The sequence below is a fragment of the Castor canadensis genome, chromosome 15 (assembly GCF_047511655.1).
Source record: "Castor canadensis chromosome 15, mCasCan1.hap1v2, whole genome shotgun sequence".
Taxonomy (NCBI): Eukaryota; Metazoa; Chordata; class Mammalia; order Rodentia; family Castoridae; genus Castor; species Castor canadensis.
In genome coordinates, this window is record NC_133400.1 from 13,493,040 (window position 1) to 13,511,496 (window position 18,457).

General features: G+C 37.5%; 1 protein-coding gene across 1 annotated transcript in view; it reads right to left on the reverse strand.

The window, feature by feature from the left end:
• Positions 1-18,457, reverse strand: part of Hydin (HYDIN axonemal central pair apparatus protein) — a 397,410-nt gene that overhangs the window by 305,016 nt on the left and 73,937 nt on the right. Inside the window, exon 7 of the mRNA XM_074055707.1 lies at positions 15,179-15,303. Coding sequence (XP_073911808.1) covers positions 15,179-15,303 — 125 coding nt within the window. The remainder of the gene's footprint in view (positions 1-15,178; positions 15,304-18,457) is intronic.

Below are 18,457 nucleotides of genomic sequence, written 5' to 3' on the forward strand. Positions count from 1 at the left end.
CTCGATCATTTCAAGAAATTTGTAAACTATGAATTTTTGTGGTGGGTGCACCAAGATGCTTCCTTCTTCACAAACAGTTCTCAGTCTTGCAGCCTGACCATGAGGGCAGCTGGGCTCCAGCAGCATAATCATATGCCTCAGCATGAGCCCGGGCATGAGCTGGCCTTCTGGTTCTAAAGTGATTGTGCTAAGGATAGATACATACACACAAGGAAAATCCCTGTACAGCTAGCTCATACACACAAAAATGTCTTTTTTTCAAAAACAGAGAACAGGAAGGCAAAACAGGTCCTATTCATGTCTGGGGGGCTAGTACCAGTGGGAGGGGGAAGATACAAGGAAAGGGTATAGAGAGTGAATGTGGTAGAAATATTGTGTACTTATGTATGTAAATGGAAAAATGAGACCTGTTGAAACTATTCCAGGAATGGGGGGGGGGGGTAAAGGAGAATGATAGAAAGGGTGAATTCAACTATGATATATTCCAAGAACTTTTGTAAATGTCGTAATGTACCCTCAGTACAACAATGATATAATAATTTAAAGAGAAAAAATAATAAAGAGGAAACATCCCCCCAAAAGGAAATTGATAAATAATCTAAAAATCTGGAAGACAGTCATAGTATAGGATTTATAGGAACAATATGACTTAAAATTTTAAAAACCTCAAAGAATATACTAATAAGAGAATTTTAATTTTTATGAAAAAAATAGTGAAACATAAAATACTTCAGAAAATGTGAAAGACAGTATGAAGAAAACACATGGAAAATAAGCACAAGTGGATAAGAGGCAACATAAATGGTGTGAAGAAGCCTAAAAGTGTGTAGTCAGAAACTCAGAAGGAAAGACAAATATTTTAAGAAAAGCAAAGACAATATTTTAAGAGATGATGGCTAAGAATTTTTTAGAACTAATTAAAGACATTGACTAACAGTTCAAAAAACCCAATGAAAGTGCAATGGGATGAATTAAAAGAAATTCATACCTAAATATATTGCAATGAAACTAAACAAAACCAAAGACAAGGAGAAAACCCTGAAAGCAGTGAGAGAACAGAAATTATCTTTAAATGATCCCCAGTTGGAATTATTGACTTTTCAATTGAAACAATGAACACTAAAAAAAAAATAATAATGAATGTTATCTTCAGTTTCATGAAGGTAAAAACAATCTTCTTTCTTCTCTCTGTGCTCTGGGTATTTTCTATTGACCTATCTTCAGGTTCACTAGCCTTTTTTTCTGTTGTGTCTATTCTACTGTTAAACTTACATAATTAAATGTTAACCTCCAACATTATATTTTTTAGTATAACACTGTTATTAAAGTCAAATGAATATAAGACAAACAGGCCAACTGTACTTCTGAATGTCAATATAAAAATTGATATTTTATATCTATCAATCATAATTTATTACCACATTAAAAGAATGATACTTTATAACCAAGTGGAGTTTATTTCAGGAATGCAATGATGGCTTACTACTAGCAAATTTATTAATGTAACAATAGATCTAAGGAGACAGTGATAAGCTTTTCAAATTGATGCTAACAAAATTCAAAACACATTTTTATAAAGTCTATAAAACAGGATCTGTTTTATATGAATGAAAACACAGTAAAACATCTCAATAATTAAAACAGCATGGTGCCATTGCAGGAAAAGATAGTCAATGGAATAGAATAACAAGTCAAAACAGACAGAAGTGCATATTACATTCCGTATATTATAAGGGTAGCATAAATCAATGGTGTAAAATGAACTTCGTAAAAAAGAAAAGAATTGCTAAAACAACCTTGTAGCCCATATGGAAAAACATGCCTCAGATCTTACATTAGAATGAACGTTAACAAGACATTTAAAGAAGAACTAATACCAACCCTCCTTAAACTGTTCCATGAAATAGAAAGGCAAGGAACATTGCCTAACTCATTTTATGAAGCCAGTATTACTCTCATCCCAAAATCAGACAAAGACACCTCCAAAAAGGAGAACTATAGGCCAATTTCCTTAATGAACATCGATGCAAAAATCCTCAAAATAATGGCAAACCAAATCCAACAACATATCAGAAATATCATTCACCACAACAAAGTTGGCTTCATCCCAGGGACGCAGGGGTGGTTCAACATATGGAAATCTATAAATGTAATACAGTAGTACATTAATAGAAGCAAAGACAAAAACCACTTGATCATCTCAATAGATGCAGAAAAAGCCTTCGACAAGATCCAACACCACTTCGTGATAAAAGCTCTAAGAAAACTAGGAACAGAAGGAAAGTTCCTCAACACTGTAAAGGCTATATATGACAAACCTACAGCCAATATCATACTTAACAGTGAAAAACTGAAACCATTTCCCCTAAAATCAGGAATGAGACAAAGGTGCCCACTATCCCCACTCCTATTCAACATAGTACTGGAATTCCTAGCCAGAGCAATTAGGCAAGAAGAAGAAATAAAAGGAATACAAATAGGTAAAGAAACTGTCAAAATATCCCTATTTGCAGACGATATGATCCTATACCTTAAAGACCCAAAAAACTCTACCCCAAAACTGCTAGATACCATAAACAGCTATAACAAGGTGGCAGATACAAAATCAACTTACAAAAATCATTAGCTTTTCTATACACCAACAACGAACAAACTGAAAAGGAATATAAGAAAACAATTCCATTTACAGTAGCCTCAAAAAAAAAATCAAATACCTAGGAGTAAAGTTAACAAAGGATGTGAATGACCTCTACAAGGAGAATTACAAACTCCTGAAGAAAGAGATGGAGGAAGACTACAGAAGATGGAAAGATCTCCCGTGATCATGGATTGGTAGAATCAACATAGTAAAAATGTCTATACTCCCAAAAGCAATCTACATGTTTAATGCAATTTCCATCAAAATCCCAATGATTTTCATCACAGAGATTGAAAAATCTACCCTAAAGTTCATTTGGAAACACAAGAGACCATGAATAGCCAAGGCAATACTCAGCAAAAAAGAGCAATGCTGGAGGTATCACAATATCCATCTTCAAACTATATTACAAAGCAATAGCAATAAAAACAGCATGATACTGGCACAAAAACAGACATAAAGACCAGTGGAACAGAATAGAGGACCCAGATATGAATCCACACAACTATACCCATCTTATTTTTGACAAAGGTGCCAAAAATATATGATGGAGAAAAGACAGCCTCTTCAACAAATGTTGCTGGGAAAAATGGTTATCCATCTGCAAGAAACTGAATCTAGATCCAGGTCTATCACCCTGTACCAGTATCCACTTAAAATGGATCAAGGACCTTAATATCAGACCCGAAACTCTGAAGTTAGTACAGAAAGGAGCAGGAAACACTCTGGAAGTAATAAGTATAGGCAAAGACTTCTTCAATAGAACCCCAGCAGCTCAGCAACTAAGAGAAGGAATGGAGAAATGGAACTTCATAAAATTAAAAAGCTTCTGCACAACAAAGGAAATGGTCTCTAAACTGAAGAGACCACCCACAGAGTGGGAGAAAATATTTGCCAGCTATACATCAGACAAAGGACTGATAACCAGAATCCAAGGAACTTGAGAAACTAAACTCTCCCAAAATCAATGAACCAATACAGAAAAGGGCAACCGAACTAAACAGAACTTTCTCAAAAGAAGAAATTCAAATGGCCAAAAAAACACATGAAAAAATGCTCACCATCTCTAGCCATAAAGGAAATGCAAATCAAAACCACACTAAGATTCCACCTCACCCCTGTTAGAATAGCCATCATCAAAAACACCAACAAGAGGTGTTGGCGAGGATGTGGGGATAAAGGAACCCTCATACACTGCTGGTGGGAATGCAAGCTAGTGAAACCACTCTGGAAAACAATATGGAGGCTTCTTAAAAATCTAAACATAGATCTGCCATATGATCCAGCAATCCCATTCCTAGGGATATACCCAAAGGAATGCGACTCAGGTTACTCCAAAGGCACTTGCACACCCATGTTTATTGCAGCGCTGTTCACAATAGCCAAGTTATGTAAACAACCAAGATGCCCCACTACTGACGAGTGGATTAAGAAAATGTGGTACTTGTACACAGTGGTATTTTACTCAGCCATGAAGAAAAATGAAATCTTATTCGCAAGTAAATGGATGGAACTGGAGAACATCATTCTGAGCGAGGTTAGCCAGGCTCAGAAGACCAAAAATCTTATGTTCTCCTTCATATGCGGACTGTTTATCTTGGGCAAATACAGCAATGTTGTTGGACTTGAGTCACATGACAAGAGGAGAGCACATACGGGAGGTATGGGGATAGATAGGAAACCCAAAACATGAAAGCATTTGATATTCCCACTCCAGAGGAACTAATACAGAAACCTTAAAGTGACAGAGGTCAACATGAGAAGGGGATCAGGAGCCAGTGTAAAGATCAGTTAGAGATGAATCAACTTGGGTTGTAACACATTTGTACATGTGTTACAATGTACAAAGCAATGCTGGGAATCTCTGTATAGTTATCCATAACTCAACTAGCAAAAACGCTTTGCTTTCTTATTATGCTTATGTCTTTTCTTCAACAAAATTAGAGATAAGGGCAGAACAGATCCTGCCTGAAAGCGAGGGGGTGGGGAGAGGGTGGGGGCAGAGGGGAGGGGGGAGAAATGACCTAAACAATGTATGTACATGTGAATAAATGAATAAGAAAAATGCATGTCAAACTAATATTTAGATATTTAAATGTTCATCTGAAGCCATGAAAGTACAATGCACAAGAGAATGTCTTTATAACTTCAAACTATGACCCCAAAATCCAAACCCCTCCAAAAAAAGATTGAGAAATTTGAATTCTGCATGGTGTGAAACAAATAAAGATGTCCTTTTCTCTCCCCAAACCCACGTTGAATTGGAAAACAAGTCTGAGAAGGTAATTTGTTGTCAAGAGCGGGAAGGAAAGGTGTTCTCATACATTGCTTTGGAAACACAAGTGGTTATCCCTTTTCCTCCCTCCTGGATTAAATTTGGCCATATAGATCAAAATAGCTATCAAAATCACAAAACTCTTCAGCCTTTGGCCCATTTCTAGGAATTTAACCCACAGATGAGCCAGAAAAAGATCAGATTTTGATTACAGCATTATTCTTAATTACAATAGACTGGAAAGCGCTGAAGTATCCATGAGAAAGCTGCTCCAATAACTTGTGCTATATCTAAAAGTAGAACTCTGTACACGACAGCAGGACAGCTCTTCAGGATTCATGATCAGGTGGAAAAAGCAACATGTAGAACAACTTATGTAGTGTGTGATTTTTCCATAGGAAGAAAATGCTTTCGTGTTTGCATCCATTTGCCTACAACCACCAGAAGGATATGCAAAAAACCAATAAGGTAAAAGTAGGACTGGGTGAACAAGGGCAGTGGGAGAGCAAGACCTGAAAGTATACATTTTTGAAATATTGCTTCAATCTTTGAACATATAAATATATCACCCATCTAAAAACTTTAATGTAAAAGAGGATTGTAAAGCCTCCAATAAACATGTAAAACTGTTAGGTAGCACTAGTAATGAAAGATATATAAAGTAAAATACATCCTCATATCTTAACTTACAAAAACAAAATATTTGACAATAGGGTTATGGTAACATATTGGCAAGGAGGTAGAAAACAAGAATTTTCATGTATTGCTGATGAAAGTATAAATTGGTACAGGTGATTGACAAACCAATTTAATGTTCAGTAAAGCTCAGGATAAATTTCCCTAGAACTAAGCAACTGCACTTAAAAAGAAAACCTCCCACAGCTGCAGGAGGACATTGTACAAAGATGCTCAATGAAGCAGTGTTTGTAATAACAAAAACATAGGAATAGCCTAAATGTTCAATAAGAGAATAAGTTATAGTATTTTTGTGTTCTAGAATGTGGTACATAAGTTAAGATGGATCAGAGAAATGTGTAAATGTGTACATGTTTAAAATTTAAAACAATGTTGAGTGAAAAATGCAAGTTGTACGATGGCACATACAGTATAATACTATATGTCAAGTTTAAAATTGTTTGAGACAATGCTGCATATTATTTATATATAATCAAATTTAGCATAAATTTGGATTAAATTTATATGCATAAAATGTCTCTGATACAGCTCTCCTAAGGAGTAAGATATAGGAATTAGATCAGAAAAAAATTAACAAGGTGGCTTCAAATCTATAGCAAGTTTAATTATAAAAAATAAAATCCCTGAAAAAATGCATATGGCAAAATGTTGAGGTGAACCAAGTATGAGTGTTGCTTTTATTATTCTCTGTGCTTTTGTGGTTATTTGCAATATTTCATTATTTGAAAAAATTAATCAATGGAAAAAAGACTCATGGGCTTATTTCATATAAATCTAAGAGCCAAGGAGATTAAGGCATCAATTTGAGTTCTTCACTGCAACAATGTTCCTCTCAGAAATACAGCAAGAGCTACTGTATTTTTTGAGAACCATTTAACTTTTCACTATTATTTCCCCCAAATTATCATATCCACAAGAGAAGAAAGCAATAACTCTTCTCTTGTCCCCAAACTACTGAAGTAACTGCTTTTTATATCCACTTGCATAAAGACACCTTTAAAAAGGGTCTCCCCCCAGGCCAGGTGTGGTGGCTCAAGCCTATAATCCTAGCTACTCAGATGGCCAAGATCAGGAGGATTGCAATTCAAGCCCAGACTGGCCCAAAAGTTCACAAGACCCTATCTCAACCAATAGCTGGATGCACTTGTGTGCACCTGTCTTTCCAGCTGCATGGGGAAGTACAAATGGGAAGATTGTGGTTTAGGCTGACCTAGGCATTAAGTGAGACCCTATTTCAAAAATAAGTAATACAAAAAGGGCTAAGGCAGTGGCTAAAGTAGTAGAGTACCTGCCTAGCAAGTGAGAGGCCCTGAGTTCAACCCCTGGATACAACCAAAGAAAGGGGGGATAGTCCCTCGCTTCCTAGAAGACATAGGATGGAGGTAGTACCATGCCTGCAGGGATAGAGAAGACTGCTGTGCCTGATGCTGAGGCATTAGTACTGTTTGTGACCTTGGAGTGCCTGTTCCCACACTGGTTTGACTTTTAGGGTTGAATGCCACAACCCCTATAGATAGAGTTAGCCACAATCATTTATTATGTCTCAGGAAAAATATACTTTGGGGAAGGTCTCATTACTCCCTTGTCAGTTTTGCTACTATCAATCAAGTAAAAGCAAATATGAACAAAACTAACTTTACAAAAATAAACACGAAGCAAGCTAACAGACACAGTACATTTCCCACTGTGGTTTCAGGACTTTTAGACAACAGAGGACACTACATAAAATATGAGTGGAGCCATACATTCTCTAATTGATGAAAAGAGTGTTTCTCATCTGGTCACAGCAGGGTCAAACTCACCACTGTCTTGTATTGCTGAACCAAACAAACTTCCTTGGAAGTGTGCTTTGTTTAGGAGTGGAAATGAGGCGACTTGCCTGAGCTCACCAGCACATCAGTGGTAAAGGCAAAATTGTCATTCTTAATCTGCACCAAAGACTGTGTAGGTCTGTACAAAGAGTGCTGTCTTAGAGGGTCCCAAAGACTTGGGTTCAGGTTCCAGCTTTACGTAGGAGGAGTTATTAAACATCACTGGCCTCAGCATACTGGTCTTGAAAATGAAGGTGATAAAGGAATATCCTGTAGGCTGGAGGTGCAGCTCATTGGTAGAGCACTTGTGTAGCACACAGAAAGCCCTGGGCTCCATCCCCAGCACTGCCAAAAAATGTCCTCTAATGTCCCTTTAAATATTAACACCTAATGATCTGAGAGTCTTCCCTTGCTATGTAATTTATGGGAACCTTATCCCACCTCCCTAAACAAACCCTGACAGCCACAGACTGCCCTAACTTGTACTGTTTCCTATCCTAAGCTATGGGTAAGGAATGAAGAAAAGAAAAACAGCTCAAGGAAGGTTTCTGTTGCCTCTAAGCCATGTTAAAACATTTGCTGCTTTTACAACAATGTCTTGGTAGATTTTCTGTTTATAATGTGCACATTCATAATTAATTATAATAAGCACACAATGGAAACAAAGTTCATGCAGGTAAGCTTGCATAGATATATTTGGATAGATATTCTTTACTAATTTCAACTTGCAAAGTATATTATTCTCAATTACTTACTGCATTATATTGGATTACTCTTTTATTGTCCTTTACAAGGAAAAAAGAAATTCTTTATAGCTTTAAAAAGCATACCAAAATATAATACATAAATGACTATAAAGCTGCCCATGAAGTACTAATATTATGGTTGCTTATGTATTTAGTAATAAAAATACATCATCACACCTTTGGGGAAAAGCCTATTTGCCAACTCCTGACTCCTAAACTGATATTATCTCCTCTTCAGTAAGAGACTTAGTACTTTAAAATGCTGAGTAAGTATATCAGCTCTATTTCCTGACTATGCCAATGGTTAATGTCACTTCTAAAATGACAGCGACCTCGCCAGGCACTGAAGAAAAAACTGTGGGGCTCCTATTTCTCATACTCAACCAAGTAACCAAATGTTCAGTTAAGAATGTCTTTTTTTTTTTAAAGCCTGTTCTGACTAAGATCTCCATGAACCGTTAGATTATAGAAAGTTGCTCAATACTCAGTTGAAAATTACAAAACTAAAAAGCAATTAGCCATTTGTCTTGTAAGAGTCAAATAGTATTTTCAGTTCTCAGTTTTACTGAAGTTGTAGAGCTAGTGTCCTCATTGCTCTGTTTTTGGTTTTGTTTTGTTTTGTTTTTATCAACATAGCCTTGAGTAGTTGTGTTCTTAATCTCTTCTGAAAGGATGTGTTTGTAAAAGGTATCACACTACTTCAGTTCTCTCTCAGTTTTAGATTATAATTAAAAGCCAGCTAAATCATTTCTGGGGTAAAATCAGCTACCTAAACACACTTGGTTTTGCTACACATGGGCATCCACAGGGGAGAAAAAGGAAGCAGAAAGGAGGGGAGAATTCTGACTCACAAAACCATTAGCAAGTAGAATATTAGATATTGATGAAGCATTACACTTAACTTCCTTAAGTGATAGGGTGCTGGTTCAAATCTTGTCAGAAAAAACAAAGAAATCCCCAAGCTACATTTTATGAAAAAATATATCCAATGGGTGGCTGGGCACAGTGGCTTATAGTCCTAGCCACTTGGGGAGTAGGCATCAGGATTGCAGTTGGAGGCTAGTTCAGGCAAAGATCCCATCTCAACCAATACTGGGCATGGTGACATGAGCCTGTCATTCCAGCTACACAGGAAGCATTAACAGGATCATCACGTACAGGCCTGCCCAGGCATAAACATGAGACCCAGTACCAAAAATAACTAAAGCCAAAAAAAGGGGGGCATTGCTCAAATGGTACAGCGCCTGCTTAGTAAGTACAAGACCCTGAGTTCAAATTCTGGTACTGACAAAGGAAAAAAGAATATATCCAATGGAGGAGGAAGGGAGAGAAGCTGTGGGAACAAATTGACAACTGATAAAAGTGAGATTGAATTGTTCCTGCTGGAGACTATCAGGGCTTCTCGTTCTGGAACATTGTTTGGGGAAGTATGATGAAAAGACATTCATCAATATCCCGTATTAAATTCCCCTCCTCAAATCAATTCATACTTCAAACAGCTGCAGAAAGTTCAATCAGATGCTTATTTAGTGAAATGGGAAGCCAGTGATCATTGCTGCTTGGAAAAGCTCCTATGATTAATTATGTTGAGGCACTCATTACTGTTTTTCCCTAATGGACGGTTAAAGATTCTGGGCATTGATAACCCACATAAAGATGAAAGCATATGTTTATCAGCTGTTCATTTCATGTAAGGAGAATGTTCTAAGACAGTCTGCCTCTGTCTGTAATCTTCAGAAAATGACGTTACTCATTCACTAACATCAACACAAGGATCCCAGGGCGTGGAAACCATTTTTTTCATGAGGAATTAAATTTTAACACACAAAAATTCATTGCAGTTCAACCTATCTTTCCTTTAGCACGGTACTATAAGTGTAAGTATGGGTATCATGCCAGGTACTTAACATAAAAGAAGAATCCAGGGCCTCTGGGAGAATTCTGTTATATTTCAAAGTCAATGGATTAAGGGAATAAAAATGCATACGCAGAAATCAAGATTGGGGAGACCCTCACGAGGACAGTGGGAGGGCAATGCGCAGGAGTTAAGAGTCTGAGAGCTCTGATTGGGATTTGAACTAACACATGACCATGGGTAAGTCATTTCACCTCTTAGGGCTTCAGTCTTCCTTTGTAAAATCTAAGGTCTGCATTCACTTACCGCAGAAGTCTTTCTTCATGTTTTGATTCTATTTTTCTGTAAGCACGCTCGCTCAAAACCTGACCAAATCAGTTTTTTTTTACAATTATTTCCCCAATGTATTAAGATTTATTTATTTACAGATTACACCCATGTACTAGAGCGCTCATATTTCAAAGGCATGCAGATATACTGAAAATATTTAAAAGGATACATTCAGAAATATTTTAAAGATAATTTATTCAATGTATTTATTAACAACTAATGATTTTAGTGAGAGTAAAAGGACTGACTATTGCTTTTCAAACCCCTTCCCCACCACCAAGGTAATTACTGACACTTAGATTTAGGGACTGATATAAACAAAAATGATACCTTACAAAGATAGAGAGATCCAGACGGAAGAAATGTATTATTGACTGAGTTTATTAACACTCATTTTTTTTCAACCGCTTCCATTAAAAACACTAATAACATAAAGGTTCTGGTTAAAATTTAATTACCTATTTTCCCATAGTGGTTATAACTATTTAATAGTCAGACAGAAACTTCAGACTCAAATACATCAGTCATTTCATTCAACATAGAATAATTAAAAGAAAGATTTTTTAGAGTGGATTTTAATAAAACCACCTGGTGACACTTCCAAATGTCAAACTTTAAATATAAAGACATAGAAAGGTTGACAGTAAAAGAATGAACAGAATATACTATGTCCACACTAATCAAAAGAAAGCTTTTATACTGTATAAATGCCAGATCAAGTAGATGCTAATGTCAGAAATCTTGCTAAAGATTAAGAGCTATTTCATAATGAACCATTACTTTGTACAATTAATATATGCTAAGAATTTTTAACTAAAGAGATATTTCATGATAGATGATTAATTCAACAGAAAGTTATATTAATCCTAAATGTTCATCTACCAAGTACCATAATCTCAAAATATATGAATGAAAATTGACAGCACAAAAGAGAAATACCAAATCATATGTTTCTCACTATAAAATAGTCATAGTTGCTAATTTTAATAATGTCACCTAACAACTGATAAAATATGGAGACAAAAAATTAGTAGAGATGTAGAGTGAATGACATATTAACAAACGTGACCTCATTGCCATTCATGGAACTGGTATCCTTTCCAAGTGCACAGGGAACATTTACCAAAATGAAACATATTCTGGACTAGAGATACAATTTACCAACTTCAAGGAGAGAAATCACTAAAGATCCAATCAACATTACAAAGAATATGAATGGCGATTCTGAACAACTTTATGCTGACAGATTTAAGTTTTTACATTATATGGAATCATTTTTTAATTATTTAAGGAGGTAGTAACACAAACCTTTTTTTTTAAACCTATCCCAAAGAATGAAGGAAAAGAAAATCTCGATTTGTTTTTTAAGACCAATTTGTTTTTTTCAGAACAAAACCTGACAAGGCTATTACATAGTAAGAAAATTATAGGACAGTTTTTCTCATGAATTTGGATGGCAAGCACTCAAACAAAATGTCAACAAATCTAATCCAATGATTTATTAAAATGATAATATTTAAAGCTTGAGTTTATCCCAGACTGTATCAGGGATTTGGCATTTCAAAATCAACCACCACATTAGAAGAATAAAGGTAAAATGACATATGAACATTTGAAGAAACTCAACATCCATTCAAGAGTAAGAGTAATTGAAACCTAGGAAGTACAGGAAATTTTCTTAATCTGATAAAGTATCCACTAAAAACCTATAGCAAACATCAGTCTGGAATAAACTCGAATCAGTGTTCCAGAACAAGACAACGAGAATGGGGAAGAGCCAGTAACTCCTATGAGAACAAAAAGACATGATATTCAAATGGCCAGAAAACACATGAAAAAATGCTCACCATCTCTAGCAATAAAGGAAATGCAAATTAAAACCACGCTAAGATTCCACCTCACCCCTGTTAGAATAGCCATCATCAGCAACACCACCAACAACAGGTGTTGGCGAGGATGCGGGGAAAAAGGAACCCTCTTACACTGTTGGTGGGAATGTAGACTAGTACAACCACTCTGGAAAAAAATTTGGAGGCTACTTAAAAAGCTGGACATCGATCTACCATTTGATCCAGCAATACCACTCTTGGGGATATACCCAAAAGACTGTTACTCCAGAGGCACCTGCACATCCATGTTTATTGCGGCACTATTCACAATAGCCAAGTTATGGAAACAGCCAAGATGCCCCAGCACTGACGAATGGATTAAGAAAATGTGGTATCTATACACAATGGAATTTTATGCAGCCATGAAGAAGAACGAAATGTTATCATTCGCTGGTAAATGGATGGAATTGGAGAACATCATTCTGAGTGAGGTTAGCCTGGCTCAAAAGACCAAAAATTGTATGTTCTCCCTCATATGTGGACATTAGATCAAGGGCAAACACAACAAGGGGATTGGACTATGAGCACATGATAAAAGCGAGAGCACACAAGGGAGGGGTGAGGATAGGTAAGACACCTAAAAAACTAGCTAGCATTTGTTGCCCTTAATGCAGAGAAACTAAAGCAGATACCTTAAAGCAACTGAGGCCAATAGGAAAAGGGGACCAGGAACTAGAGAAAAGGTTAGATCAAAAAGAATTAACCTAGAAGGTAACACCCACGCACAGGAAATCAATGTGAGTCAATGCCCTGTATAGCTATCCTTATCTCAACCAGCAAAACCCCTTGTTCCTTCCTATTATTGCTTATACTCTCTCTATAACAAAATTAGAGATAAGGGCAAAATAGTTTCTGCTGGGTATTGAGGGGGGGAGCGGGAGGGGGTGGAGTGGGTGGTAAAGGAGGGGGTGGGGGCAGGGGGGAGAAATAAACCAAGCCTTGTATGCACATATGAATAATAAAAGAAAAATGAAAAAAAAAGACATGATTCCTCCTACACATGTGCGAAATCAAAGATAGACCATTAACATAATCATAGGAGCTAAAACTATAACTCTATGGGAGTAAACATAGGAGAATACTTTCAAGACCTTGGAACAGCAAAGATTGACTTCTTAGCAAGAAGACAAAAATCATTAATCATAAAAGAAAAAATGATAGCATGGATTCCATCAAAATTAAAAATTACTTCTCATCATGAAATACTATTAAGGAAATGATCAGGCAAGCTACAGAATGGGAGAAAAGATTAATAATACATATGTCTGACAAATGATTAGTATTTAGAATACCTAGTTATAAAGGATGCTTAAAAACTAGTAATAAAAGAAAAAAATGAGCAAAAGACAAAAACAGATGCTTAAAAGATATAGGAATGGCTACTGAGCAAATAAAAAGATGTTCAATGTCATTAATCATTAGGGAAGTGAAAATTAAAACCACTGTTAGACATCACTTTATATACCTAGTAAGTCTAAAATTAACAAAACAACACTATATGTTAGAAGAATGCAAAGCAACTGGAACTATTACAGTGTCGGTGGAAGTATAAAATGGTCAGGTGCCTTGGAAGAACTCTTCCATGTGTTATGAGCTGGGCCATTTGTTTACATGGGTTGGAAGTTTCCTCTTTTTTAAAGACAGTTCAAATTAGGCAGCCAGTGGCTTGCAGCTAACACTGGTAGGTAAGACACAGAGGCTGTATCACTGGTTATGTTGCTGTTATACTGCACATTGAGGAGCCAGGACCACTTAAGCATAGGTCATATAGGCAAGGGCTTGAACTAGCCCTCTGGGATGCATAGCCACAAAGCCAGTGACTCTGAATCATGACCGACAGGTCATTTATAGCTCTTTCCCTGGCTGTGCACTTGTTTTCCACCTTCTGCAGGCACTCTGGGTAATCAACACGAATGAATAAAAAGGAAGTGAGAAGGAAATGAGAAAATCATGAAATGATAAATGGCAATAATAAAATATTAACTTGAAAACCAGCCTTAGAGACTGAATAATGCAGATGCAGTCTAATTTCCATGCTTGCACAGGGTGTGGTCCTCAAGAAATGCTAGCAGTGATAGGTACACTTCTATATCATGGAAGATGTTAAGTAAGACATTTGCATGTTCTAAGGATGAAAGTTACTGGGTCTTACATAGACTAGTAGATACATACAAGAATATTCTGAACTTGGATTTACATTTTTAAAATGCTACACCAGGGCTGGAGGTGTGGCTCCAAAAAACCTCCAGTACTGACAAAAAAGAAAAATTTTAGTCAAGTTGGGTGTGGTGGTTTAATGCCTGTAATCCAAGGTACTCTTAGGAGGTGGAGAAAGGAGGCTCACAGTTCGAGGCAGGTCCAGGTAAAAAGTTAATGAGATCTTATTTCAAAAAAAACAAACCAGGAATAGTGGTACATGAGATAGTGATCTCATTTACAAAGGAGGTGTAATCATAGTCTGACTCTGGCCCTAGGGGAAAAAAACACAAGACCTTATGTGAAAAATAACTAAAGCACAAAAGAGCTGGGGGCATGACTCAAGTGGTAGGTAGAGTGTCTGTCTAGCAAGCACAAGGCACTTAGTACTGCCAAAAAAAAAAAAAGACAAATGTAGTAGCAGTAAGTCAAGTGGAAAACCCAAGGGGTATTCATTACCTTTTAAGTTTTCATTTACACATAAATAACTATCTACTAGTGTGACTTCTGGGTAGAGGTCCTTCTTGAGCCTTGAACTCTCCAGGCTTTCAAGCACTGGGAAGCCAGGATTTACACCTAGCTGGACATCATCTCTGGTGGAGTCATTCATTCTTTGGTTCCTTGCCTTGCGTCCTTCAGCTCCTGTGCATGCCCCCCAAAAGCCATGTGCCACTTATTCTCATCGTATGTCCCACCTGACCCTTCTTACCACTTAGAGCTTTAGACAGAGAATAACACATACCTGTGTCATAATCGACGATAAGCCTCTCACTGTGATTGCCCACACTCTGTGGTTCAAAGTCTACTTCCAGTTGCATGGACTCCCCCACGTTAAGAGACCCGTCAGGTGGCTCTACAGAGAAAGGCCTGTAACACACAGGGAGGCAGCCATCAGGGCACATTTCTGACTAGTGTGAGAGGAGGAGGACAGGAGACATGATGTCGGCTCTGCAGGCAGTTCAGATCCGACACTGCAACTTGGGGGCCAGAAGTGAAGGATGCTTTTCTCCCTGGTATGAAAGAACCTAGTTTTATGTTAAAATAACAGTAATTGAGTAGTAAGGTAAGAGAAACTTAAATGATGCAATAATATTCTTGTTTGCGTCTAGTCCTTCTTATAACATTCCTTGAGTGCTTCTGCTGGACTCAGGTAATGGGTTAGGATGATCACAAATGCATAAAATCCAGACCTTGTCTTCAAGACACTGAGATACCAGTAAGGGGGCAGATTTCAACATGTATGCAAAAAACAAAACTAAACAACAACCAACCCAGTGCTTCCTCCAGATAAAAGTCAAGAGGAGACAGGGCCTTATAGTGGAAAAATATATCACAGTTCCTAAACAGAAGTGATGGCACACTCACATTAGGAAATCCAAGGACAGTTTAACAAAGATCTATTTTAAGGAGATGGGAGGGGTATGGGGAATTACAAGAGATGGTGTAATAGCCCTGCCTTAGTAACAGCCAGAAGAGCCTTGGGAAAGGGGTGGATTTGAAACCCACAGGTGTCCTAAGACAAGGCTTTGGGCAAAGGAGACAGTCAGTCTCTCACAGAGAAGACAGCAGGGTAAAAATATCCTGATCCAACATCTTCTGTCTGATTGCTTTTCTGACTCTTATTATCTAAACCCAAACAGAATCCAGAAGGCCACTGAGGTCAGCTTCCTGGGCGAGACCAGGCTGGAGAAGGGCAGAAAGTGCATGTGGAAATTCACCAAACAGGACAAGTTCTGAGTCTTGAAAAAAGAATTGGGGGATTCAGCCATGGTGAGGAGTGAGGGTGGATTTGGCAGAAGGAAATAGTTTTGCTTAATTGTCTTGGAAGGGAAGAGCAAGGGAGAAACTGGATCTGATCATGAAAAATCTCCAAGAATTTACAGAATTCTTTCTTCTAAATAGGAAACTCAGCCTGTTTAATTATTTTCATGGTCTATTTCACTTCTTTAAATTGCTAGTTTTTCAAAGTAATGTGTTGTACAATGTATCTGGCAGGCTGAGCTGTTTCTGATTATTTACTTATCCATCCTTAAATCTTCCCTTAGATACTAAACTCAATTTCAGAAAACCTGAGCTTGCTGCTGTGAGGATGCGGAGCTAACAGGAAAGGCAGCACTGGGCGGAGCCTGAGATTATTATGGCAGTACCTCTAGGGCCTCTTACCATGGACACTTGTTTAACATTTTCCCTAATGCACTCTACTTTGATCTCATTTCCCTTCACTTCTTCATTTCCTCCCTTCCTTTCTCTATCTTTTCCTGGTACCCACAGCACCAGCAATTGCTATAGGGCACCCTGGTTCCTAGCCCAGTCTCTGGAGCCAAATGATGGAGTTTAGAATCTAGCACTGCCATGACCTTGGGCAAGTCACTTAACTCATCAATAAAATAAGTGTAATGACAGTCTACTTCGTAGGGTTAGAGTGTGAACTAGAGGGGCTGATATAGGTAAAGTGCTTAGAATACAAGTGTTTATTATTTTTTTGTTATTGCTATTTTTATCTTTCTCTCTGGTAGCCCTGAGATGCTAAAAGATGAACCTGAGGATGAGTTCTGGTGTTTAGATAAATTCAAGCTTTTATCATTGTGCCCTTCATCTTTCACAGACTTCTAGGGATATTGGAAAACACACACACACACACACACACACACACACACACACACACACACATGCATCACAGCACATCAGTCTCCTGCTTAAACATCCTCTTTGGTCCTCATAATCTATGCAATAAAGTTCAAACTTTGAGGCATTCAAGGTTCCATATAATTTGTGCTCAAAGAGGTTTTGCATTATGAATACACACATACATCTTTCTAAATATCCTATACACCTGTCACTTTCCCAGTCAACTGGGGTGGGATGAGTGGGAGGCTTTGGTCTCTTCACCTACAAACTCTGCCTTCTGATCAGATTGTGTCCCCTCATTGACAATGCAGAACTGCTAGGATTGGATCAGAACACCCACTTCCAACATGCCATACTCCATCCAAAGTTACCACTCATGGCCCAGACTCAAAGTCAACTCTTAAATCTTGCATATGGAAAGCATCCAGCCTAGTAATATGCACAGTAGAATATGTGCTCATGAAATCTTGGGGTTTTCTTCCTTTTTCCCTCAAGAGTATCTTCCTTTCTCCTCACAGTAGAGGCAGACATGAAAACAGATTCTAGTACAAGGTGAGGCACAGAAAAAAGTAAAAATGAGATGCATAGAGCATAAGAGGAAGGAGAAATGATTCCTGAGCACATCCTCTTTCCTGGGTGATACTTCAATATGTCCATTTTTTAATCCTCTAAAATACCTCAGGAAAGTAGATCTTGTTATTTGCATTTTAAACAAACATTTAAAAAAATGATGTCCTTAAAGGTCAGGGAATTTGCCTAAAGTTGCCCGACTAAGTAGTGGTAGAGTGGGAGGGAAGCCTACCTTCAAGTTTCTTGCTTTTTTTCTGCCTACTCTCAGCTACCCCTGGACATGGGAACCACATCTTTAGTTGACCTTTGTGTCTCTCACCACCCCCTCATACACACATGTATTTCTTTTTTCACAGGAGTCTCTCAGAAGAGGTTGTTGGATTGAGTTACAATCAAATCCTAAAGGGAAATAAGAATATTTGCAACCATTCATTAATTTTTGTAACATCTTGGTGGAACAGAAAAGGAGTAAACTTTCAGTAGCTCAAAAGCTTTCCTTCGTGGGAAATAATGAGTCTTCCAGACTCAAAGTTATTTCCTTTCTTCTGGCTCAGTAAGAACCTAAAAGCTGAGAACAAAATGGCAATGTCTTCTTCTATTTTTGCCTCTCCACTTCCTGACATTTTTCTTCCTGCCCTGTGCTTTCATTTTCTTTTCAAATATTTCTTGGTAGCAAAAGAAGAGTTTTGAAATGAATTGGATATTACATGGCAGAACCTAAGTTTCATGTCTCTAGGACCTTCAGGAATCCAAATTTCCCCAGTTGTGATGGATACTTTCCCTTTGTGTTAATTATTAGGTTTAGATTACACTAAACTTCTTC